This window comes from Peromyscus maniculatus, chromosome 6 (genome assembly GCF_049852395.1).
Source record: "Peromyscus maniculatus bairdii isolate BWxNUB_F1_BW_parent chromosome 6, HU_Pman_BW_mat_3.1, whole genome shotgun sequence".
NCBI classification, from domain to species: Eukaryota; Metazoa; Chordata; class Mammalia; order Rodentia; family Cricetidae; genus Peromyscus; species Peromyscus maniculatus.
Window position 1 is genome coordinate 126632253 of NC_134857.1, and position 25298 is coordinate 126657550.

Below are 25298 nucleotides of genomic sequence, written 5' to 3' on the forward strand. Positions count from 1 at the left end.
GGTGTCTGATTTCCACTGTGACATACGAGACATGATTATTACTAGAAGAGGGAGACAGTGAAAAAGGCAGACAGAAGACTGAAACAGAAACCATGATGAATGAGAGAGTAGTTCAGGGACTGTGGTAAACTGTCATTATACTGACAGCACACTTGAAGATGACAATGGATTTACAGCACCCTTCTGCATGGCTTTCTCAAGTGCTCAACTCTTGGCTGACAGCATGGAGAAGGAGGCTAGCTGATAAAAAGAATTGCAAAGGCTTTTGGGTACTCTGTTATCGTGACTGGTTAAGAAGGAAAATGAAGTGAGAGGCCTAGTGGATGAGTAGGTAAGAGCCTTTTAAAGGCAATCAGAAAAAAGGCACTGCGTTCAGAGAATGATAGCTACACAGACAGGCAACCATGGAGCAGTTCGTGAATATGACAAGGTTCTTGATGAGATGAGGTATCCAAATTATGACAAAGAAGGAGGTTACAGATAACAAAGCCAGATTTGTGAGACCAATGATGATGGATGGTTATCCACAGAGATTTTGAAACCACTCAAATGAATGCAGGCCTTAAGAACTGAAGAGATTGTAAGTGAGATGTCTGTGCTTTTGGTAAATGAGAAGCAAGCAAGACAAAGATTAAAATAACAGCAACAAGAGGTAGCAGTTGTAGCAGGAATCTTAAAAGTTCTTATTAATAAAATCAAACCCGAGGCCAGTTATCAGGGTCAATGCTGGTAGATCAGAGAGACAGAACAAGCCACAGCTATCTCACCTTGCCAATTCCTCAGCTGGTCCTGTTTCCTCAGACTGGAAGCTTCTGTGTCCTCATCCCAATGGCTCTCAGCTGAACTGCTGCTTAAAAGCCTGAATGCTTAACCAGCCACATGTTTAACCAGCCAAATACTACTAGTTTCTGGTCCTCACGCCTTATATACCTTTCTGCTTTCTACCATCACTCACTAGGATTAAAGGCTCACTTTCTGGGATTAAAGGCGTGAGTCACCATGCCTGGCTGTTTCCAATGTGGCCTTGAACTCACAGAGATCCCAGATGGATTTCTGCCCCTGGAATGCTAGGATTAAAGGCATGTGCTATCACTGCCTTAGTGGCTTTTCTGTTCTCTGACCCCAAATAAGTTTATTAAGGTACACAATATTTTGGGGAACACAATACCACCACAAGCAGTAGTACAGATGGGTGATGGATGCCTAAAATGAAGGGGTTTTCAAAAGGCAACAATTGTTCTAATCCAGTATCTACCTACCTCCCTAAGACCAGTTTTCTTCTCCCAATTCAAGTGTTGTTAGTTTGGGGTCTGGTGAAATGGCTTAGTGGTTAAGAGTTTGTACGAGTTAGGTTTCTAGCATCCATTTCAAGACTGCCTGTAACTCCAGTTCCAGAGGGATCTGACATTTTTGGGCTTCACAGGCACACACACACCTTTAAAAGAAGTGACATGGCTTTGATACATTAAACTGTTCTGTATCAAAGAAAGGCAATCACATCAGGTAAAGTAGCTATTATCCCCAAATGGTCAATGTAGTAGAGTACTCCCCAATGGGGGGGGGGGGTAACAGGTGGGAGTTATAAACATTTCCAAAATAAAATTTAATTTAAAAGTTGTATGTACATGGGTGTTTTGCATTCATGAATGTCTGTACACCATAGGCATGCCTTGTGCCTGTGGAGGCTAGATGAGGATGACAGACCCTCTGGAAATGGAGTTATAAATGTTTCTAAGACAGCATGTGGGTGCTAGGAATTGAACTCAAGTCCTCCGCAAGAGCACAAGTGCTCTTAACCACTGAGCAATCTCTCCAGCCCCTGAATTTCATATTTCTATTACCCATTAAACCATACACGATTTTAGTTTTCACCATAACATGAGCTAACAACCCTAGCACACCCTGGAGTCAAAACACTAAACAGGCTCTCCACTTCCTGTATGGATGAAATTGTTATCAGCCATTTTTCTGGACCTCCAACCATACCGTGCCTTTCCCACCATGATGGACTCCATCCCTCAGGAACCTTAGGCACAGCTGCTAGACTCATCACCCATGCACTCCCAGAGTTTAATGAAATATGAAGTAGTCAATGTCTAGCTCCTACTTAATCATGACAATCTCCCCTGAAAAGGGCACACATGCCTAGTATAACATGGGTCAGTTAACACCCATGAAGATAGAGGGAAAATGCAGAGCAGGCTTGGATGACAGAGCACAGTGATGTGTGCGATCTCAGAGTTTTACCTCTATAAAACAAAACCTCCTTTAAGTTTGATCACTTACAGAAGGAAGTAAGTGAGCATCCCCCAGCCAGAGGATGTAGATGGGGCCATGATTCTCAGACAGGATTTGTGACAGTGCTTTAAGAGCCATGTGAAAGATTTACATCAATGGCTCCTCTACTAATTATTCTAAAATGAAGACAGGATGCAGACTACTAGAGCAGCGACTAAAAGCCACAAGTTTCAGCATAAAAGCTTCTTACTTTTATGGTCAGAGTGGAAGTTCATCACATTACACTATCTACAGCTCTGGTAGCTGGATTCTGGTTCCATATGATGAAGATGGCAATTTTAGTCATAAAGAGGTATGGGATTCAATAAGTGATTTTAATGAAGTCCAAACTACCAAGGAGCTTTTTAAAATCAGAGTGCAGAAAGCTGACTATGTAGGTATCTCCAGTATGTAAAAGAAGAGAATTCAACATGGTATGATCATACAATGAGTAAGTGACTTCTAAACAATGAGTGACAGTTTCCTAGTTAATGAAATTAACAGGTCTACGTTTCCTAAAACTCAGCTGCCAACCACTTGAGTCCACGTGCTTGCTGATGCTGTGCCCACCCCCTTCTCCACAGCAGCCTTCTGCAGGCTGTTTCCACCAAGGAAAAGGAATCATGTGGTACATCCACTATACAGAAGCTCTTCTTTCAATGCCTTTGTTGATGCAAGTAAGGGTGATGTCCTGCTTCCTGCTGGCACTGAGGATTATGTCCATGTAAGAATTCAACAGAGAAACATCAGGAAGACCTCAATACTGACCAAGGAATTGATGATGATTACAATAAAAAGAAACTAGTGAAGGCGTTTAAGAGGAAATTTGCCTGCAATGGTACTGTGATTGAGCATCTCCAGAAATGTAAATCAACTTCGGGGTTACCAGATTAAGAACATATGTCAGCTCCTGATAGATTGGGCAGGCTAAGAATGCCCAGCTGGATGTACAAGGGTTTCACGTGCCTGTAGCACTCTGATGCTTAAGTGAGGATTTTCTTGTAATGAGTAAATTTTCCCTTCTGTCACTTGCCATGGGTTTAAAACTCTCACAGCTTGTGTAATGTAACCATTTGGAGTCTACTTTTAACATGGGCTAGTCTATCATGCAATAAACTGAAGAGAGCCATTTAAAGAAAAGTTAACATCTTTTAGTGTTGTAGGATAGATGCTGTTGAAACTACAGTGAAGTCTTGATTTTGTGTTTGTTCTCTGCCTTGTAATTTTATTATCACTGTATGTGATAAATACGTGTAAATATTAAAAAAAAATCTGCTACATGTAATGTTAAACCAATCTATTAAGTCATTTTATTATCTAGAAAGTTTCCTGGCCATGAAGTTCTGTAACTGTTTTGTACACAGCATCTGTTTAGCACTTCTGGCACTTCCGTGGCTTTTACTGATCCCTTAGCTGCTAAGGAGACTACACTACAAACTAGTTTGTATAGAGGATGACACTCCTCCTTCTCCTTCTGACTGCTGTGAGCATTGACAGCAGCAGCTTTCAACCTGTAGGTCCTGACCAGGTTGGGGGTAGCATACCAGGTATCCTGCATATCAGATATTTACATTACGATTCCTCACAGAAGCAAATACAGTTATGAAGTAGCAATGAAATAATTTTATGGTTGGAGGTCACCACAACATGAGGAACTGTATTAAAGGATCACAGCATTAGGACGGTTGAGAACCACTGATTTATAGTATCCCATAACGGTAGTTTTCAGATATTTGGATTAGGACTTTTGTGGTCCATATTGGGATGCACAGTAAGTTTCCTGGAAATTCCATGGCAGCAGCTTTTGTGGGGACTTGTTTTTAAGTCCAGAGGCTTGAACTACATCCCCTGCACATGGATATTTGCTTACTTTCATTCTCTCGCTGTCTCTTCCCATCTAGTTCTACTGCAGTTACAGATGGTAGCAGTTTCAGAAGACTTTTGCCCATTTGTGTTTCTATTCAATATTCAAAATATGGTGTAGATAATGCAGATGTTGAAGGGATGGGTATCTGTGCGTTACTGCTCTCTGGTAGGGTTGCTCTATAAGCAGATGGATCAAACAGCTATGCACTCACAAAGCTGAAATGAAACAAAGTGAAAAGCAGGACTCCTGGGCAGTGTCTTTTGATCATAACATGGTAATTTAGAGGATGCTAGTGCTTTCTTCTAAACTGGCTGTAAAACTCATTCCAAATTACTCTTCCTCCATCAACCTGCCTGTCACAGGCTCACATGCAACTATGTTATAGCAACCTTCCCAAGTATATTGGTAGGTATGTGTGTAATCTCAGAATGTACAGGTAGCATGGTATGACCTATAACAACCCGGTAATGATGGCTTAATTTACACTGCTTACACTTCTATAATAGGCCTCAGGGAAGGTCAAGTTTTTGTTGTTGCTGCTGTTGTTTTAAGTAGTGTCTTTCCACGTGTGCCCTCAAATACAAATCAAAACAGAATGGAGTCTTGCTTCAGCTTTGCTTTTGCTCAGCAATCCAGTTAATTAGTTTGCTTGTAAGGGAAAGCTGTGTAAGTCTTTTTATTTAAAATAAAATAGATTTGTATTTAAAAGCATACTTACTGACAGATACTGTTTATGTCCCACAGATCACATTGTCCAGTAAAGAAAACAACTGGGAAAACAAGGTAGCTGGAGTGCTACAGAACTCAACAGACAACTGTAGACTACTCAGGAATTCTGCACTCTTCCTATATAAATTCCCAGGCTTCATTTCTGCCCTAGTACCAATGCCAGGCCCGTGTGTCCTACACCTTACCATAAACAGTTGTGAACAAGAATCAAGTCTCACTTTTTTGGGCATCTATGCTTTGCACAGTGCCTGGTATGAAACAGACAGTAAGAACTGACGGAGAATGATCAAAGGGCTGAATGAATGACAGATATATGAGTATTTTTTTGTGTAAGTCTGAGTTGCAGGGTAATTTATCTCAGAACTACAGCTGAAGATGCAACATAATCTCCCCTATGAACACACATGATGCCTGATCTACAGGGAAGCTGAACTGGTATTCGAGGAGCTACATTACCAGCAGAGACAGGTAAAGGAGCTATGGACTACCTGGACTAGCACACTCTTTCAAATCTGTGGCTTACACAGTCTCCTGCTCCTCTCTGGGCACCTACTAAAAAATAACGACAAACTTGACAAAGTGAGACCATAAAATAGTCAAACCTCAAACACTGTCTTAATTTTTAAGGATGAAATCTACCTAGAAAAGACAGGTTTGCTGAATAGTACTCCACTGTGTATATGTACATTTTTTTTTAATCCACTCTTCAGTTGAGGGGCATTTAGATTGTTTCTAGGTTCTGTCTATTATAAATAATGCTGCTATGAACATAGTTGAGCATTCCTTGGGTATATGCCCAGGAGTAGTATAGCTGGGTCTTGAGGAAGATTGATTCCCAATTTTCTGAGAAACTGCCATACTGATTTCCAAAGTGGCTGTACAAGTTTGCACTCTCATCAACAGTGGAGGAGGATTCCCCTTGCTCCACATCCTCTCCAACAGAAGCTGTCTTCAATGTTTTTGATCTTAGCCATTCTGACAGGTGTAAAATATTATCTCAGAATCATTTTGATTTGCATTTCCCTGATGACTAAGGATGTTGAGCAATTCCTTAAATGTCTTTTGGCCATTAGAGATTCTTCTGTTGAGAATTCTTTGTTTAGCTCTGTAGCCCATTTTTTAATAGGACTGTTAGGTATTTTGATGTCTAGTTTCTTGAGTTCTTTATATATTTTGGAGATCAGCCCTCTGCCAGATGTGGGGTTGGTGGAGATCTTTTACCATTCTGTAGGCTGTCATTTTGTCTTATTGACTGTGTCCTTTGCCCTACAAGAGAGTCTCAGTTTTAAGAGGTCCCATTTACTAATTGTTGCTCTTAGTATTTATGCTATTGGTGGTATATTTAGGAAGTGATCTCCTGTGCTAATGCTTTCAAGACTACTTCCTACTTTCTCTTCTATCAGGTTTAGTGTAACGTGATTTATGTTGAGGTCTTTGATCCACTTGGACTTGAGTTTTGTGCATGGTAATAGAGATGGATCTATTTACAATCTTCTCCGTGTTGACATCCAATTATGCCAGCACCATTTGTTGAAGATCCTTTCTTTTTTTCCATTGTACAGTTTTGGCTTTTTTGTCAAAAATCATATGTTCATAGGTATGTGGATTAATGTCAAGGTCTTCAATTCGATTCCATTGGTCCACATGTCAGTTTTTATGCTAGTACCAAGCTGTTTTTATTACTATAGCTCTATAGTAGAGCTTGAAGTCAGGGATCATGATGCCTCCAGAGGTTGCTTTATTGTACAGGATTCTTTTAGCTATCCTGAGTTTTTTGTTTTTCCAGCCAAACTACTGCAAACGCATGAAATGCAGACCAATAGATGAGGATCCCCCATGGTATTAGACTAGGCCCTCTCGATAGGCGAGACAGATGTTTAGCTTGAACTGTTTAGAGGACCACCAAGGCAGTGGGATCAGGACTGTCCCTGATGCATGAACTGCCTTTTTGGAGCCTAGTGCCTATGGTGGGCCACTTTGCGCAGCCTTGGTACAGGGAGGATGGGCCTGGACCTGCCTCAACTGATTGTACCAGGCTCTGCTGACTCCCCATGGGAGACCTTGTCTTGAAGGAGGTAGGAATGGGAGGTGGGCTGTGGGGGAAAGCTGGGAGGGGCAGGAGGAAGGAGGAGAGGGGATCTGTGATTGGTAGGTAACATGAATAGAAAATCTCTTAATAATAAAAAAATGAAAAAGAAAAGTCAGGTTTACCATAAACTTTCAGGCTGAAATTCAACAACTGCCTTAAAAGAAAAAAAAATTTCAGAAGTCACCAAAAGAGTCAGCATGTGAATCTGGAAATGACCATAAAGTGTGACATTCCTAGCTTGCTGTAACAAGCCCAGTAAGACATGGCATCTATATTGGATTTCTAAGGCAGAACTCATTTCAACTAAGCTAGTGCAGTAAATTCAACTGGTGCTTTTCTGTTTTTAAAAGAATCCCAAATCTAACTCCCAAAACCATTTGCTTAGACACAGAACAATCAATCTAATTTATGACAAAATACTGTCTTTCATAAAGCAACTCATTGCCTGAATCCCATACACTAAAACACACTACAGGACACTGGAGCTAAATGACAAGTCAATGCCAAGGATTTATTTTGAAAACCCACATTGTATCACATCTCTCTCCCTCCTTGACTTCAAAGTCTATAACAGTTGTTTTTAGGATCCCATTCTGAGTCTTCCCATGAGGGGCCTCTGCCCTTTCTTCAGTTCTTTCCTTAGACAACCTCTATCACCAAGCCCATACATAAACTACCATTTAGTTATAACAATTTACTTCCTAAGCTTGACCTTATGCTCTTCCCCTCCTTTGAATTTCCCCTATAATCCCTCTGGTGGATGTTTCTCATTTTCAGTATCCCACTACAGGTCCATCTCTTTGAAAGTCTTTTTTGAATCTCATCTACCTCATCCCAGTGGAAGAGACCATTCCTTCTCTTGGCTCCCCTATTAATCTTTTATGAAATAATATTGTTTTTGTTTTATGTCTTTCTTTTTGAGAATAGAACCAAGCCTTTTACTTACAGTCTCACATACACTTTAATACATATTGGCTCACCTCTGTGTACTGAATAAATGAATGGAAGGATAAGGGAAAGTATTATATACAGGGCTTTATGTCTGTGTTCAGGTTTCTCATGATATGAGGCAGGCTAGCCTGTAATTCATGATTCTCCTGCCCCAGTCTATCTATTACTGTATTACAGGTGTGTGCCACCACTTCTGTTGGAGGAATGTACATGAATGTGATATGTATGTGAGTATGGCTACACATATAAAGATCAAAGGAAAACCTCAGCTGTTAGTCTTCAGCAACCTTGTTGGACATAGAGTCTCTATTGTTTGCAGCAGAGTGCACCAGATAAGCTGAAGCTTCCAGGGTTTTTCCTGTCTTGCCCCCCTCCCCTCTCACCATAAAGAACTGCAATTATACTACTGTGCCTGGCTTCCCATGAGGTCTGGGGATGTGAACTCAGGTCCTCATGCTTGCTTGACTAAACTTTTCATCCGCTGAGCTGACTCTCCAGCCCTAGAAAAAGTATGTTTTTAAAGAAAGATTAAGTGCTGTAAATAATACAGTACTGACGTACATATATTTATCTTCTATAAATTCTATATTTTTCTATTTAAAATAAGTTTTCACTGAAATTTATGATATATTTACCTGAGGAAATTTGGCCACAAATCTATGCTAGCATTTATTAGTCTCTGCCTATGTTCTTAATCATATAAATTATAATAATTACTTTATTTTGTTAATTAAGTATCAGAATTAACTGTGGTTAACTTGTAACTGTCTGCGAGGATCTTAACAGCTACTCTGGCTTACCTACACTCTTCTCCAGGGCTGCCTCTGCCTCTTCGCGATGGCTGACTTTTCTAAGCTGGCTTTCATGCTTCCCAATTATCCTGCTGCCAGCAAAGGCAACAACAATCTATGTCCTGTGTGAGGAGCCTTCACAGAACAGGAAAAATGATTCCCAAACAGGAGGTAGTGTTGAACAGTAACCCATGCAAAATTAAAAATCAAGAACTAAATGAGATGATATGTATTATCAATCAAAACTGAATTCAATATTTTGACTTTTTCTTCAACCCCAAGACTATTCCCAAATACCTCTGACAATATACTGAGAATCTGCTTCTAATTATTCTTTAAAAATTGATCTGATAAATAAAAAATTCTAAGACATAAGCAAGATACAAGAGAACACTAAATTCATTTCTTGTCAACATTTGATCCTAGACAAATTTTTCAACTTAAGTATACTTTCTTATATTCATTACTAAGTACCAACAAAAGGAATTTCAAGGAACTTCATGAGTATATACAAATTACTAAACCCTATTATGTTCACCAACTTTATAAATTGTTACTTAGAAGAAATGTTGACAGTTTTGAGGAAAACATAAGTCTAGAATTTTGTTCCTCTAAATACACTCATGATTACCAAATTACCAAATTAGAGAAAGAAGGGATAGCATTTTTATTATATGTAAAGACAGCTCTCTGTCAAAAGCATGGCCTGTCAATACACCGAACACCAACTAGACAGGTACAAGGTAAAATCTCAGTTCTTCAGAGGCAGCAGCTGCATTTTGTTCTCAGTAGCTACATCTGGGTAGAAACCACTTCACTTAGCATTGTAAGTGGAGAGCATGCCTATCATTATAGGAGTTGAATTAGATAGAACTATTTGAAATCATAGTAAGAAGCAAAATTCTAAACACATTAATAATACCAATGTAACTTCAAATGACTTTTTGGCTTGCTACCTAACAGGAATGTAAGGTACACATTTAGAAATGAGTAATAAACAAACATACAGCATTGATCTAAGGGTATAAAGTTATATATGGTTAATTCAGAATTTTTACCACATGGCAAATGAAATACCTGCAAGGTAATTTAGCCCTTCATTTTACAGATGATGACATGAGTCCAGAGAATGGGGCAGGGAAGATCATCTCTCTTATTTCAGACAGTGAGAAGATCCAAATAAAGTCATTATTGAAAGCAGCCACAATGTGATGTAACTGATAAATTGAAACAAAGTGTGAGCTGTTCTGTGGGTCCTGAACTTCACTTTGCACTGGATACTCAGATTGCTCAGCATAACCCCTTGGGATCAAGGTTCTGAGATCAGCTTGCCTAAGTTCAAATGTCACTCCTTTATCAGCTACTATGCAGCCTTAAACAAGTTATACATCACTTCTTTATGCATTTTTTGAAAATGACGAAATACTGAGCCACTCCATAGGATTTGAAAAGATAGGTATGACAGTGCAAAGCCACTCCATAGGATTTGAAAAGATATGTATGACAGTGCAAAGCACCTAGAGAAATAGACACTCACTAGTTCTCCAAAAATGTTAGGAAGTTTGCATTTGCTGAACCTCTCCCTTTAATGACTTTCTTTGATCAATTTCTATTGACTTTCAAGGTCTTTTTTCTCTTCCTCTTTCTTTTGAGGCAAAGTCTCACAATGGCACTACTGCTCACCTAAACTTCCTACGCCTCCCAGATTAAAAGAAACACCTCCCAGATTAAAAGAAAAGCATGTGTGGTTTTGTAATATTAAGGCTATGTGAGTAACATACTTAATTCAAATTAAAACAGTCTTGAATTACAAGGACTGAAAACATCTCTGAGACTCTAGGCCTTCTGTTTCTAAACGTTTATGGTTCTGTGTATTAACGGATGTTTAAATAACTACACTCAAATTTTGAAAGACATTTATTTCAAGAGTAATTTTAAAATCACATAGGAGAAATATATAATGGCAAAAGTTGTTCTTTGAAACACCCCAATTCCCTGAGGAACTCAAATTAATTTATCTGTAGAAGTTGTGGAGATCAGAATGGAGTCCTTTAATTTTGTGAGTATAGGGGGAAGATTTTAATGAGTGCAACACAGGCCCCCAGACCAACACAAACAAGCAAGCAAACAAACAAACAAAAAAGCCAACAAAACCAAACACCAAAATAATCCCTTCTCATTTATCTTTATGCCCAGCTTCATTCTTTGGGAGTATTTTTAGAACTAAGCTCTAGAATTACCTGTCTGTGGGAGGCTTATTCCTCATCAAACTGAAAATCTTACCTTCATATCTTTAATTAGCTCTTCAAATCAAATACTTCCCTACTGATAATTTTCTGAGTTCTAATTTTACTTTCAGAATGTTAGTGCTTACATTTTACCTTTCAGCTGACACTAGATAGTAAAATTTTAATGTTTTATGCATAGGGTCCAAAACTAAACTCCAAACACCTGGTAAATATTCCGAAAGAAGATGGATTAATTATTTAGGGATGCAGGATGTAGTCAGAGCATCAGAGCTGTGCTTTACTGTTAATAACAGGACCATAACCCTACCTTCCTCAAGGTCTAGCACTTGAGCCTTAAGACGGGAAGAATGCATAGACTGAACTCTTAAGATCATGTATATTTCTAAAAGTTTATTCTGTGTATCAAGAGAAATTTAAATAATTACATTCAAATTTTGAGCCACAGAATTGTAAGAGTAATTCATTTGAAAAATACACAGAACCGTGAGGTACGTAATGATCAGACATGTTCTGTCATTAAGCTTTAATATGTAACACAATTTCTTCGCTACACAAGAACACCAACACACATCAGCTAATGTTGCTCCAAAGGAAACCACAAAAGCCAATCCACAAGTCTCATATGATCTTCCTATGAGATAATATTTGCTATCTTAGTTTGACACTTCACATTTTTTTCAAACTAGTATAATGATCTTCAGTTTCTATAAATAAACTTACACAAGATTTTGTCATAGCTACCAGTTTAAATTAACACTGTCTAGGGGAAAACTGGTTTGGAAGCTGAATAGCAGAAATGTATAGACAATAGGAGAGAGGACTACCATTAAAAAGACAAGAACCGTATAAGCACTTGCTAAGCAAATCATTGGGCTGATTCAACTATCAAGCACATTTTCATAACACAACTATACACATTGTACAAAAGATAAATAGGGAAATAGCAATGTCAAGTGGGTATAAAACTTTGTCATCATCCTTTGTGAATCAGTGCAATTAGGCACTACATTTGCACAATTAATAAAGAACATGGAAGTCCTACTTCTACATTGGCTTTTCAAAGTCTCCGTGTCACATGCTCACTAACAGTTTGTACGCTGTTCGTGTAACTTTTCTGGAACAAACCTTATTGATGAAATATAAACCATAAAATCTGACTTTGTTTTTTACATTACACGAAACGAATAGCTAGACCCTCTTCAGTCAATTCAATTCTGCTTTATTCATATAGACCAAAAGCTGCTTGCTTCAAGATAATTATAAGGTTTAGCTTCATTCTTCTGTTATAAACACAGACACAATGGAAGATATTATTTACATAAACATGAACTAATTGTCAGGCTTACTTCAAGTGCTGAGACGCCATTTACCTATGGCAATGTAACAAACAGCAAGTACCTTTAATTATTCTGAATTATAAAATCGAATTGAACCCTATAATGGCACACAATTTTTCCTTCACAACCTATTACACTATACGTGTGTGTGTGTGTGTGTGTGTGTGTGTGTTTATATATAAAACCATATTGCCAAACAGAAATTCAATTTCCACAATCTTTTTCTTGAGATTTGTTGTAAAGTACTAAATGCTTGCATTGAATGCTTGCTCTCAAAAGAAACCAACCAACCCTGTCTGGAAGCATTTCAACTCCGAAAGACCTTTAAGTTTTTCACCCTGACACATTCCTGGATGTCTAGAGTAAAAGCAAACCTAACTTTTTTTTTTTTTCTCAAATGAATAAAGTTGCTGCTTGTGTTTATGGCTGTCAGCTCAATCAACAGAATTTAAGAAAGATCCTTCAACATCGAGAGTTAACGTCACCTTTGGAGACCTACACCAGCACTCACCTTGTGGTAAGATTGGGATGGATCCAGGAGATGGAGGAAAAAGAGCCAACTCAACCCAAAAGCACTACCTGTAGCTCCCTAAAAGAGGGCCAGGGTGTTGGGGGCGCTGGGAGAAGGGAGAAAGAGCCAAAGGGTGCGATCACAAAAGGGACTTCTTTCCAAGGACCATATTTGGGGAAGCGTTCCAGACCGCGGCAGTTCTCCTCGCTCTAGTAAGAAAGGGAATCACTGGGACCGCTCTGTCCGCCCTCCCTCTTTCCAGTGAGCCCCGGCGCTTGGCCCTCACCCCCAGGCCTCAGTGGGGGAGGGGACAGAGAAGAAGGCGGCCGGTCTCCGGGGCCCCTGGAACTGCTAGGGGCGCCGCTGCGAGGCCTGGCCGGTGCCTCGCGGCCTTGGAGGACTCTGGCCCGGGGCGCTGCACCGCGGCCCATCCGGCGGGAACCCAGCCCCGGTCTTCAACTCCACTCACCGCTCTCCACCTCGCTGCCTTTCTTGGCGATCGCGGTGTTCCCCATGACCCGGGAGACGGCAAGCAGGGGTGACGGAGGGGAGGGGACCGGGGCCGTCCCGCCGCCCCGCAGTCTGCAGCAGCTCCCGCCTTTGCTCGGCTCCCACAGACCCTGGAGCACGGCGGCAGGGTGCGCGGAGCAGCCGGGTGTCGGGGAGAGAGCTGCGGAGAGCTCCCCGGCAGCGACAGAGACTGTGGCGGCGGCGGCGGCGCGCAGACACTCCCCCTTCCCGAGCCCGCCCTCCAGGCGCGCCCCCGGCACCGCGCGTCCTCAGCAGCCGCACACTCGCAGCGCGACCTCGAGCCCGGCGCCTCTTCGCGGGCCGGCGGGCGCGCCGGAAGTGACGTCGGCGCGAGCCCCCCCCCCCCCCCCGGCGGGCTGGAGTCCCTCTATGCTCGGCTTCAGCGGTGACCGATCGATCTCCGCGGTTGCTTGACTTGAGCTCCGAGGCCAATCCCGAGGTAGCGGGGAGACATGGAAACCGTTAGCTTGGAAGAACCGCGAATCCTTCCTCGGTGTGGCATCCGGTGCCCTAGAGCCGGGCGGGGGGCACAGAGCCCGGGCTCGACCTGCTCCTGCTTCTGGGTGGCGTGGGTTCCGCACGAGAGAGCTTCTTCTAGGTAGCAGGAGGAACCTGCATGCGCCCCTCTGCGTCCTGCAGACCCTGCTGATCTCAGGTCAGCATCAGCTCCCAACTGTCACTGGAGCTTCTTCCTTCGCTCTTATAGGTATTCTCCCAGCACACCAGGTCCACTTACTTCTTGACAGGTTATTCCTTTCGCACTCCATAGTCCCACCGATTTCCTAAGTGGAAATGTTACTAATTTTACTCAAGTACTGTTCTGTGCATCATCGCAGTTACCAACTTCATGTGCAGATTTCAAAATAAACACATTCCCAATTGTTTGTTGTGCTTGTATGCATCTTAGAATACTTGAATTTTCTGTGAGTCTATTAGGTAATTACATACCCCTCTAGTCGTTTTTGTTCTGTATTCTTTTGAGCTTTTCTATATAAGCACACATTCCAAATTTAGAACAGAAAGATTAACTTCTGAAAGGGCAGAAAACATGTAAATGTATTTTTTGTCTTCGGGGCACAAGCACAGTTGTGGGGTGGCTTTAATGGGTGGATGGCTGTTGACTTGAAAGTAAGCTGAGATTTCTCAATATGTTTTTTAAGTTTTGTTACTGAAAAAAAGGCAGCGGTGACTGGAAGATTCTAAACAAATTCATTCTGTGTTTTTACTGTCAATTATGTTAAATTACCAAACATGCACACCAGGTATGTTGCATTCTAAGAGTTACACAAATAATAACTAGTTTATCCTCATAAGGTCCCTATGAAAATGTATTACCGTTATTGTTTTACTTACAATCCAACTGAGGCCCAGAGACGTTAAAGGACTTATCCTAGGTTGCACAACTATTGCCTAATTAGAAGCTTTTGAAATGAAGAAGGTTAAAAACATACCATATCAGAAATGCCAGATTGGTATATTGATTATTTCAATTGAAAATAAATTGAAGAGTTATACCCTCAGAACAGACCATTCGTCCCCTTTCATTATAGCAAGCCATACTGTTTTGGGAAGACATCCTTTGTATACCAAGAACAAGAAGTAATGTTAATAACTGACACTACTAATTGGGGCCACAATGAACTGGAATAAAGGTACTCTGACATAACTCTCAAACATACTCTCACAGATGTATCTTTGAAGGACATCCCTGGAACTTATTGCACTATCATCAACTTATACGTTAGTCCAATTAGACCTTCCCAAATTTTGTATTTGTCTAAGAAGTATGAAAGCACTATATCCGTTACTTCTTTAGACTTCACTTTCTGCAATGATCCTCATGTACTTGTAAAGTTAATAACTTTCCAGTTTCTCTTGTCTGTCAGCTCTGTTATAGTCCTAGGTCCAACCAAAGAAGCCACACAGATCTGAGGTGGGGTAGGCAAGAGTGTCCTGTTCCTTTGCTAGACAGCTGGGCTCCATGGTGTGACTTGTTATCTATACTGTAAGTCAGACACTGGATGTTGTGGTGAATTACATTCCCTCCACATGAAATCCCACTGACTTGAAAAGGTAGATAGTTAACAAGTTTACTTGAGAATATTTACTATTGTTTCCTGAGTTTCCATTAAATACAAATAAAATAACAATAATAAGGAAGGAAGTGGACCAGACATGGTGTCCCACACTAAGGAAGCAGAAAGAAATCTCGGTGAGTTTGAGGTCAGCCTGATCTACATAGTGAGTTCCAGCACAACCAAGGCTACCTAGCCCCTGTCTCAGAGAGAAAGGGGCTGGAGAGGAGGGGAAGAGGGGCGCAAGAGGCAAGTAGACAATGTGATGTGAGGTTTGGTGTTGGCATGCAGAGATCTCACACCCTTTTCCAGTTACATTTAGCTTTGTGGGTATGATGTTTTGTTTTGTATACTTTAAAAATGCAGTAACAAACCACACACACATCAAATTTTATGCATGTTATTCTGAGGACTTTCCTAGACTCCTAGAATACTCATGCTGACTTTTAAAATGTGTTCATGTCTTAAGGCTAGATTAAATGATAAAAGTGTATGCAATTTGTCTCTTTCCTTAACATTATTTTCAGTCATGAGTCTAATAAGAGAGAAGCCATCCATTTGGAAAGCATTCATTTGGAAAGGAAACCATTGACACCTCTTAGAAAGGTAGGATTTTAAAAGATGGCTCATCAGGTAAAGCTTTTACTTGGCAAGCTTGAGAAGCAGATTTCAATTTCTAGAGAATGCTTAAAAGTTGGATGAAGGGCTGGAGAGATGGCTCAGTGGTTAAAAACACTGGCTGTTCTTCCAGAGGACCTGGGTTCAATTCCCAGCACCCATATGGCAGCTCATAACTGTAGTTCCAGTTTCAGGTGATCTGACATCTTCACACAGATAGACATGCAAGCAAAAACATGAGTGCACATGAACAAAAATAAATAATTAAAAAATGTGTTTTTAAAGACATAAGTAAAGTCAGGAGGGCATGCTAGCTACCAGTGCTGGAGGTAGGGATGGAATCCTGAGAGCAAGCTCACTAGCCAGACTAGGGTAGCCAGAGGGTGGAAACTATGAATGATAATAAGAGGGAAATGATGGAGGGAGACATCTGACATCCATCTTGAATCTGCACATGCACGCATGTGCACACACACTTCCACACACAGGTGTGTCCCATACATGTGAATATGCATACACACATACATAAAATGAAGTTATGTATACCCTAAGTAAATCAAAAAGATTGAGCTTTACAAAAAAAAGACATCTCCCTTTTTTCTGTCCATTTTTATAGTAAATTATTTGTTCATAATACAGAAAATATGAGCAATTTTGACTGTTTTGTCATCTTTCTTTATCATCATCGTTTGTTTACACTGCTCATTTAGTCATCATGATTTAATAAATAGTTATCTGCCCTATTATTAGAGACCCATGATTGGAAATAATGGTAAAGAAATTGTCAAATTATACATAGTTACTTTTATCATTCCAGCTAGTCATTGGATGTATATACATATTTTATAGGGGCAGTAGGAGTATTCTAGGTAAATAGGCTTTACAAGTAAAGTATGGTTACTTGCTAGCTAATATTAATGATCACTTATAATTGCATACATGTTGCTTTTGATTATTAGAAAAGCATTCTCTGTGGGAATCCATTATTCATGTGCTATGTCATAATCATATTTTTTATGAATTCTACAAATGGCAAAAATCTTTAGCAGTCCAACTGTCTTTGGATGGTTGAAGAATGGAATACTGTCTTTGGCTACCAATCACTTTGCTATACCATAGTCAAGCATGGGGTAAACCTGTACTTTGTTTCTCTATGGGCCATCACAGTAGGAAATGGGTTGTGCAGAGAAAGACTACTTCTATCCATATCATATTCTTACTAACCTGTGAGCATGCAGTGCTGTGTAGTAGGGAACTGCTTTGGAAATTGTTTTCCTTGTTTTTTAAATTCTTTGTAACTCATTTTTGTCATTTTTGTATCATCATCACAACAAAGCCTACCAAAGCAAAAGAGTTTATTTATATATAAAGTACATATATAACACAATACATATTACTTGAATTTTTTTTCAAATAAATAGATGCTGAAAAGGATTAAGGAATTTGGCAAAGGTCATTCAGTTGGTAAGTGCTGAAACAGCACCTTGTATTTCATCATTGTACAAAGCAACCATGACCTCAATCCTAATTCAGCTAAGATTTTATTGTCTCTCTCTCTTACAGACGAGAAATACGGCTTAGGAACAGTGAGGCATGAACATTTCTGCCCCCAGGTCCCATTAACTCAGGGGTGAGAATAAAGAAAAAAATAGTAAATGCATATTTATATTCTAGATGTTATTTATAATGCCAACTTCTTACATTGTTTACTTGATTGCTAAGGATTTTTGAAATACAGAATCCTCCAACATGATGTATAGAAAAGAAAAACACTTGTTTTTTTTTTTTTTTCTTTTACCAGGCCAGATAAACAAATGGATCATTCTTTGTATGGCCAAGCTATTATTGGACTGGACATTGTTATATATTAATGGAGTTTTTTGTCTGAATCTGTCAAATGTTAATGGACTAGACATCGTTAATGTAATCTTGACTGTATATATTGTATGTACTTATTAGATATAATTTTTCTTGTATTAGTTATAAGCTTTTTTAAATTTACAAAAAAGGGGAAATGTGGCATTGTGTTCCCCAAAATATTGTGCACCCTAATAAACTTATCTGGTGTCAGAGACAGAACAGCCACTAGATACAAAGGCTAGAAAATGGTGGCACTCACACCTTTAATCCTAGCACTCCAGAGGTAGAAATCCCTCTGGATCTCTATGAGTTCAAGGCCACATTGGAAACAGCCAGGCATGGTGACACACGCCTTTAATCCCAGAAAGCAAGCCTTTAATCTCAGGGAGTGATGGTAGAAAGGAAAGATATATAAGGCGTGAAGACTAGAAGCATTTAGCTGGTTAAGCTTTTAGGCTTTGAGTAGCAGTTCAGCTGAGAGCCATTTTTTTTTCCAGAACTGAGGACGGAACACTCCCTGGGATTAAAGGCATGAGTCACCATACCTGGCTGTTTCCAAATGTGGCCTTGAACTCACAGAGATCCAGAGGGATTTCTACCTCTGGAGTGCTAGGATTAAAGGTGTGAGTGCCACCATTTTCTAGCCTTTGTATCTAGTGGCTGTTCTGTCTCTGACCCCAGATAAGTTTATTAGGGTGCACAATATTTTGGGGAACACAATACCACCACACCAAGCTATTTTGCTTTTGTATCATTTTATATCACATAAGTATAAGCAGGGACTTATTTAGTCACCATAGAATTATAGTTATTATGAATCTTAATTCATATAATCTAATATTTAATTATTGTGTAGTTATGTCCTAAACCAAAGGATATCAAATTGATTATCAGGTAAAAGGCATAATGATGTTTCCCAAATAAAGAAGTCATTTTATAATAAGTTAGAAACATGAAAATTGCTCAGATAATTATAATACACTATAAAGTTTTCTTGTTAGGCAGAATCAGACCACTATTGTTCAAGATTAATTTATTATCCAAGGTGTATTATTCATTTTTTCCAAGAAAGGAAGTTAAGATAGCTGGCTGTGATTAAGTAATTTGCTCAAAGAAAGAAGAAAACAATAGTTAAAGTCCAAGTGGAATTATGGCATGTCATTTTTGCAGAAGCACTAGTCCACAAACTCAGAATGTTGGTTAAAAAAAAAAAAAAGAAGCCAGAGGGAGATGGAAAGCCAACAATATATTTGTCATTTCCCATGTGTAACATGCTCAGAAAAGGTTTATGTTTGATCGGGATGTTCTGATTTCACTATGGTGTCTGAGGAAAGTACACGTGAGATTGTTGGGCTGTGTATTTTTTGACTTGTATCGCCAGAACAAAGATAACACCTAAACTTGCAAAACTGCTGCTGCTCCGTGAAATCCCCAAACTTAACACAAAACCTTTCATGAATTCTCAGCTTTTCTGTTGGGAGCCTTTCTTTCACCAAAGCCAAAGTGGAAGTCTAGCCCACTCTATGAATTTATAATCATAAAGAGGGTGTGGTATAGTGGAGTTGGCTTAGCTAGGGTTTCCATTGCTGTGAAGAGACACCATGACCATAGCAACACTTATAAAGAAAATCGCTTAACTGGGGCTGGTTTACAGTTTCAGAGGTTTAGTCCATGGTCATCATGGAGAGAAGCATGGCAGCGTGTAGGCAAATGTGGTGCTAGAGAAGGAGCTGAGAGTTCTGCATCTGGATCCCCAGGCAGCAGAAGGAGAACTGTGTCACTGGGTGTGGCTTGAGCATATATGAGTGCTCAAAGCCCAGACCATCCACAATGATACACTTCCTGCAAGAAGTCCACACCTCCTATTTGTGCCACTTCCTATGGTCCAAGCATTCAAACACATGAGTTTATGGGGGGCATTCCTATTCAAACTACCACAGTAACTAAGAGTGGAATGCTATAAAACAGCAGAGAAAAAAAAGGGGGGGCTCAGGAAAGGAACCCATGGTAGGAGTTCATGGTCAAACAAATGCAAAGGAGGTCAGGAAAGGTCATTATGGAAGTGGCCTGTACACAAAGATGTTTTCTGGAAAACTATGCAGCTGCAAAAGCTGAAGAACCAGGCATCTCCAAAAAGCTAAAGTGCTGTGGGATGTCTTTCCGTATGCTGCTGAGTATGTGTTGCTCTGATTGGCTGATAAATAAAGCTGTTTGTACAATGACATCTACCATTTGCCTCTAGGCTTTTCCCATTCTCTTCTGTAAATCTTACTCTTACTCTGTGGCTTGCTGTGTAGCTGGTGGCTGCCCCTAGAATCCTCCTCCTTCCCTGGCTACTACTTCCTTTCATTCCTCCATCTCTTTTCTTCTTCTTCTCTATATATTCTCTCTGCCTGCCATCCATGCCTGTCCTTTCTCCTGCCTTGCTATTGGCCATTCAGTTCCTTATTAGCCCATCAGGTGTTTTAGACAGGCACAGTAACACAGCTTCACAGAGTTAAACAAATGCAACATAAATAAAAGTAATACACCTTAAAATAATATTCTACAACAGAGATCTGGGTCAGACTTCTGACCCACCAAGCTGTAGGAATTTTGTATTGTTTTGTGATAATTTACTATGATAGCACCAAAGTTTAATCTGTTTCACTTGGTTCTGAAAATAGACTCAAGGGAAGTTAGGATAAATGATTTGCTAATTGACCAAGGACCTAAGATCCAAAGCCAGTGGTCAGTGAACTTCACAGCATTGTGGATACACTACAAATTCTTAACATTTAAAAACAGAGAGGATAAACAGTGGAAGTACTTTCAACTCTGTTTTAAATTGTTCTGGTAAATAAACAATTCTTCTGATTTAATAAAAATGAAGTTAAATATGCCTTCTTGGTTTCTGACCTGAAAGCTCAAATGGTTATTTAAATAAAATCTACATAATATGACATGACCATTACAGAAAATAAATGTAGCATTCCTTCTTTTTTTTTTACTTTGAAATTGACAATTACTTTTCTATTAATTTGCAAATAGTTTATACTACATGCTACTTGAAACCGCAATTGTTCTGTTAGAAGTGATAAACTGTCCTAATAAAGGGTTATTTCATGAGCATCTACGCAAGTTTAGGGGCAACCAGAGAGAACTAAATTACTCTAAGGAGGAGGAAACAAAAGAATTAGCAAGATGTAAGGTGTCAAATTGTGTAGAATGATACAGCCAATGCAGATAGTACAGACCTAGCATAGGATTCAAAGGTATTTCCAAGGCAGCACTCAAGGTCACCCACAGTTCTTCAGTTTAAGTTCTCCTACATGCAGCATCCTTGTCTTTGAGGGTGCTCTGAACAAGTTGATAAAGATCATCATGTAACCTCTGACTTGAAAGAATGGAAGAGAAATAATCATAAGATACCAAGAACAAAGAACAGAAATTGATGAGAGGAAGAAAATCAGTGCCAGAGGGATCCATAGAAAAATATAAGCTAATCAAAAGTTTATATAGAACTAAGAAAGTTTGATTTTCCAATCCATATATTTGGAGTTTGAGTTAACTATTTACAGAAAGTTACATGCCTGGTAGTCAGTTGATTTCTGGTCTACAAAATCACAAGCATCACTATCAAAACAATAATTCACAATTATGTGCTATCTACATCTATTAATATTTTATGTGGACTCAGAACAGTCTGCCTTTTAAGACGATGTAATCTAGAACCCAGCATGGTGGGGTACACACCTTTAATCTTGATATTTGGGAGATGAAGGAAGATCTCTGAGCTGGAAGCCAACTGGTCTCCTTAGCAAGTTCTAGAACAGCTGGAGCTATGTGGAGAGATCCTATCTCAAAAGGCAAGAAGGAGAAGAAAGAAAGAAAAGAAAACAAGGTGTGGTGTCTGTGTGCCTTGATGTTTACACATTTCGGTGTGATCCTTGCTGTGGGATGTTCTGTATGTCCTGTGGGAGCCCATTCTCGGGTTCCTCGTGGCTTTACCCAGCAGGTCCACATAGAGGATGATTAGGACCTGCTGACCTGATTAGGACTAACAGAGAGGAGAAATAAAAGAACAGGAAGGCAGAAGGAGTCACTGCCAGCCACCGCCAGGACAAGCAGTATGTAAAGATGCCGGTACGCCATGAGCTATGTGGCAAGGTATAGATTTTTGATTAATTTAAGCTATAAGGACAGTTAGCAAGAAGCCTGCCACGGCCATACAGTTTGTAAGCAATATAAGTCTCTGTGTTTACTTGGTTGGGTCTGAGTGGCTGTGGGACTGGCGGGTGACAAAAATTTGTCCTGACTGTGGGCAAGGCAGGAAAACTCTAGCTACAGATCCTTACATTCACTTTAATGAAATAGCACTGCCATGTTCTATTTATTGCCTTAGATCAGCAATCCTAATCCAGCCATGAGCAGGAAACCTGTGCAAGCATTTAGGTTTATACTGGACTTATGGAGTCAGTACTGAAGATTCATCTAGTGTGTGCGCACGTATAATTTAGAGAATCAGCAGGGAATGTATTGTTGAATTTTACCTTGGGCCATATACTATACAAGGCATTTATGTTCATTCATGTAATCCATAAACTGTCATCCACATAGTCTCTCCACCACCACCCTAGATGATACAGAACTATAGGTGTTAAGATTTCTTCTGGAGGGGTGACTTTGCCCTGTATCCTACCTGTTTTCCTTCCCTTAAATAGTTTCAAACTGTGAAGCCAGTCACACCTAAAAATACTGTGCAAGTATAAATGTACCAATCCAGCAGTGCTGACAGTAAACCAAGGCCAGGCTAGGAGAAGGAAATTATCACACTCCAAATGCATTTTATGCTAATCTTCTCAAATCATCTCTACGCAAAGATAACTCCCAAAGTAGTCATTTTCTTGTTTTCCTTTGTAATTGTTGTAGGTTTGTTTACTGAGTTTTCTTAACTTGCTCCTTAGGCATATAGCTCTTGAAAAATAATTTTTTAGTTGTGCCTCCTTTTGAAATGTATTAAGAAAAGGTGAGGATTGATTTAATGTTCTTTGTACTTCCAAAGAAAGTGCGTGTGTGTGTGTGTGTGTGCGCGCACGTGATATCCTGTGTTCAAAATTGTTAAAAATATCTATATGTCTTCAAAAGCTACTAGAGGGAGTGACTCAGTAGAGTGCTTGCCCCAGAAGGAGGTGAGGCTTAGTTTGGATTCCTAGCACCATATAAAAGCAGTGCATATTATAACTCCAGTGCTGGGGATCAGATCAGCATATCCCTGGAACTCATTTGCCACCTAGCCTAATTGGACTGGCGAGCTTTAGGTTCACTGAAGAGAGATTGAGGAAGACGTTGGATATCAACCTCTGACATCCATATATATATATAAACATCTCGACACACAGGCAAATGAACACATGCATATTCCAAACACGTACATCTTCACACACACATGCACACAGCTATTAGAATTAATTAGATTTTTATAAGCAAGGCTGAAGAATGCCACATGCTCATTTTAAAATTAAATATATTCCTAAATTTTAGTAATGAAGAAGTAGAAATTCAGAAATTTTAAATATAGTAATAGCATCAAATGTATTCAACGTATAGGAGTAAGTCTATAAGGAGTTTCAAGATCTGTAAACACAAACCTAAGAAATGTGAGAGGTTGAGGAACTGACAGGGTGACACAGTGCTTAGAGATGGGAAGACGTGGCTTCCTTAAAGGTCCAACTGCCCCAAATTCACCCACAGATTCAATGCAATCTCAAGAAAAATAGAGAAAGCCTGTTTGTAAAATTGGCTAGTTGACTGAAATTTTCACACAAAACCCAAAAGACTTTAAAAGCTAACACAGCTTTGAAAAAGAAGCAAGTTGGAAGGCTTTAACTAACTTAGAGACATGATGAGGTTATATGACACCAATAGCTGTTAGTGTAAAGATAGATGAGGAGAGAATAAACAGTCCAGACACAGACCCACACTGACGAGGAAAGGATAATCTTTTAACAATCCATAACACTTAAATATCCATATTAAAAAATAACTTTGGTAAGTACCTTATGCTCTCTATAAAAATTAAATGTGGTCCTACATGTAAAATAAAATCTACTAGGAGAATTTCCAGTTATATATTTTAAAAATACTTATTTTTATAATTTTTATTATATGTGTGTGTGTGTCTGTGCACATGAGTGTTGGTGCCCATGGAGGCCAGAGGTGTGGATCCCTGCTCCCTGCAGCTGGAATTACAGGCAGTTGTGAGCCAAACAATGTGAGTACGGGAAACCAAACTTAGGTCTGCAATAGTGTGTGCTCTTAACCACTGAGCCATCTCCCCAGTCCCTAGTTCGATTTTAGTAATTTGTTATTGTTACATTATCATGAGAATCTACCCTCCATATTATTTTCTGCTTTGATTTTTTTTTCAGTGTACATTGTGACAGATTTTGGTTAAATTTTGTGCATGCCACAAGTCTACATGAACAGAATGTATACTGCAGCATGTTATGTTCCTATGTGTTAAATCAGGTCTGCTAATCATGTTGTTCAAGTGTTCTGTATGTACTCTGCTTTGACTCTTTAATCTGCCAAACCTTAAAGAAGTGTGCTAAAACCTCCCACTTAGATGATAGATGTATTTTCTTTATGACTTTTCCAGCTTTTGTACCATGTCTCGAGGCAATGCTGTTTGAAGTGTCAAGTGCTAGAGTTCACCTGTTTATTCATACATCAAACATCTCCCAAGCTTGTATTCTCTGCCAGTTCTTGTGCTTGTCTCTAAGGGTAATGATACCAAAGAATCAGTCTAAGGGAGAAGACAGAGAAACAAATGTTTTGAAGGCAGGGGACTTGTCTCATGCAGTACGTAAGTATGTACTGTCTCATGTAAATATGTAGTGACTTGCATGGGGTCACTAAGAGGGAAATATTTCACTCTAGTTTGGAAAAAGCATCCCGAAATGCAGAAGCACTCATTCTCCTTGAGCACTGAAGTGGAAATGCTAGTTGGTAAGAGGATCTTATCACAGAGGTTGGAATGTGTCCTTCTGTAGATGAATTTCTAAATGGTCTTAATAAATAAAAAATATGGGGCCAGATATATGGTGAAAGCCTGAGAGAGATCAGGGAAATAGGAAAAGCCACAGCCAACCTTACCTCACCAATCGGCAGCTTCCAAATATGAGTTACCACCTGTCTACCCACGCCTATATGCCTTGCTGTTCTGCCATCTGATTTACTCTCTCCATTCAGCTACATCACTTCCCCTTCCTACACAGCTCTGTCACTTCCTGTCCTGTCTGTACTGACCTCCAGACCTCCAAGGTTAACTAGTTTTAGAATTTAAGGCATGTGCCACCACACCTGGCTCTGTTTCCAGTGTAGCCTTGAACACACAGAGATCCTGCCTGCCAAGTGATAGGATTAAGGGTG

The 25298-nt window shown here is 39.7% G+C and overlaps 1 protein-coding gene across 2 annotated transcripts in view; it reads right to left on the minus strand.

The window, feature by feature from the left end:
- Prkacb (protein kinase cAMP-activated catalytic subunit beta) overlaps positions 1 to 13634 on the minus strand; it is a 92619-nt gene extending 78985 nt beyond the window's left edge. Inside the window, exon 1 of one of the 2 annotated variants that reach the window (XM_006984721.4) lies at positions 13271 to 13634. In XM_006984721.4, the coding sequence (XP_006984783.1) occupies positions 13271 to 13316 (46 nt within the window). In that variant the 5' untranslated portion in view covers positions 13317 to 13634. Of the gene's footprint in view, positions 1 to 12801; positions 13092 to 13270 lie in introns of those variants that run through there. The other variant, XM_076575171.1, reaches the window with a different exon arrangement.
- Between the last annotated feature and the right edge of the window lie 11664 nt (positions 13635 to 25298).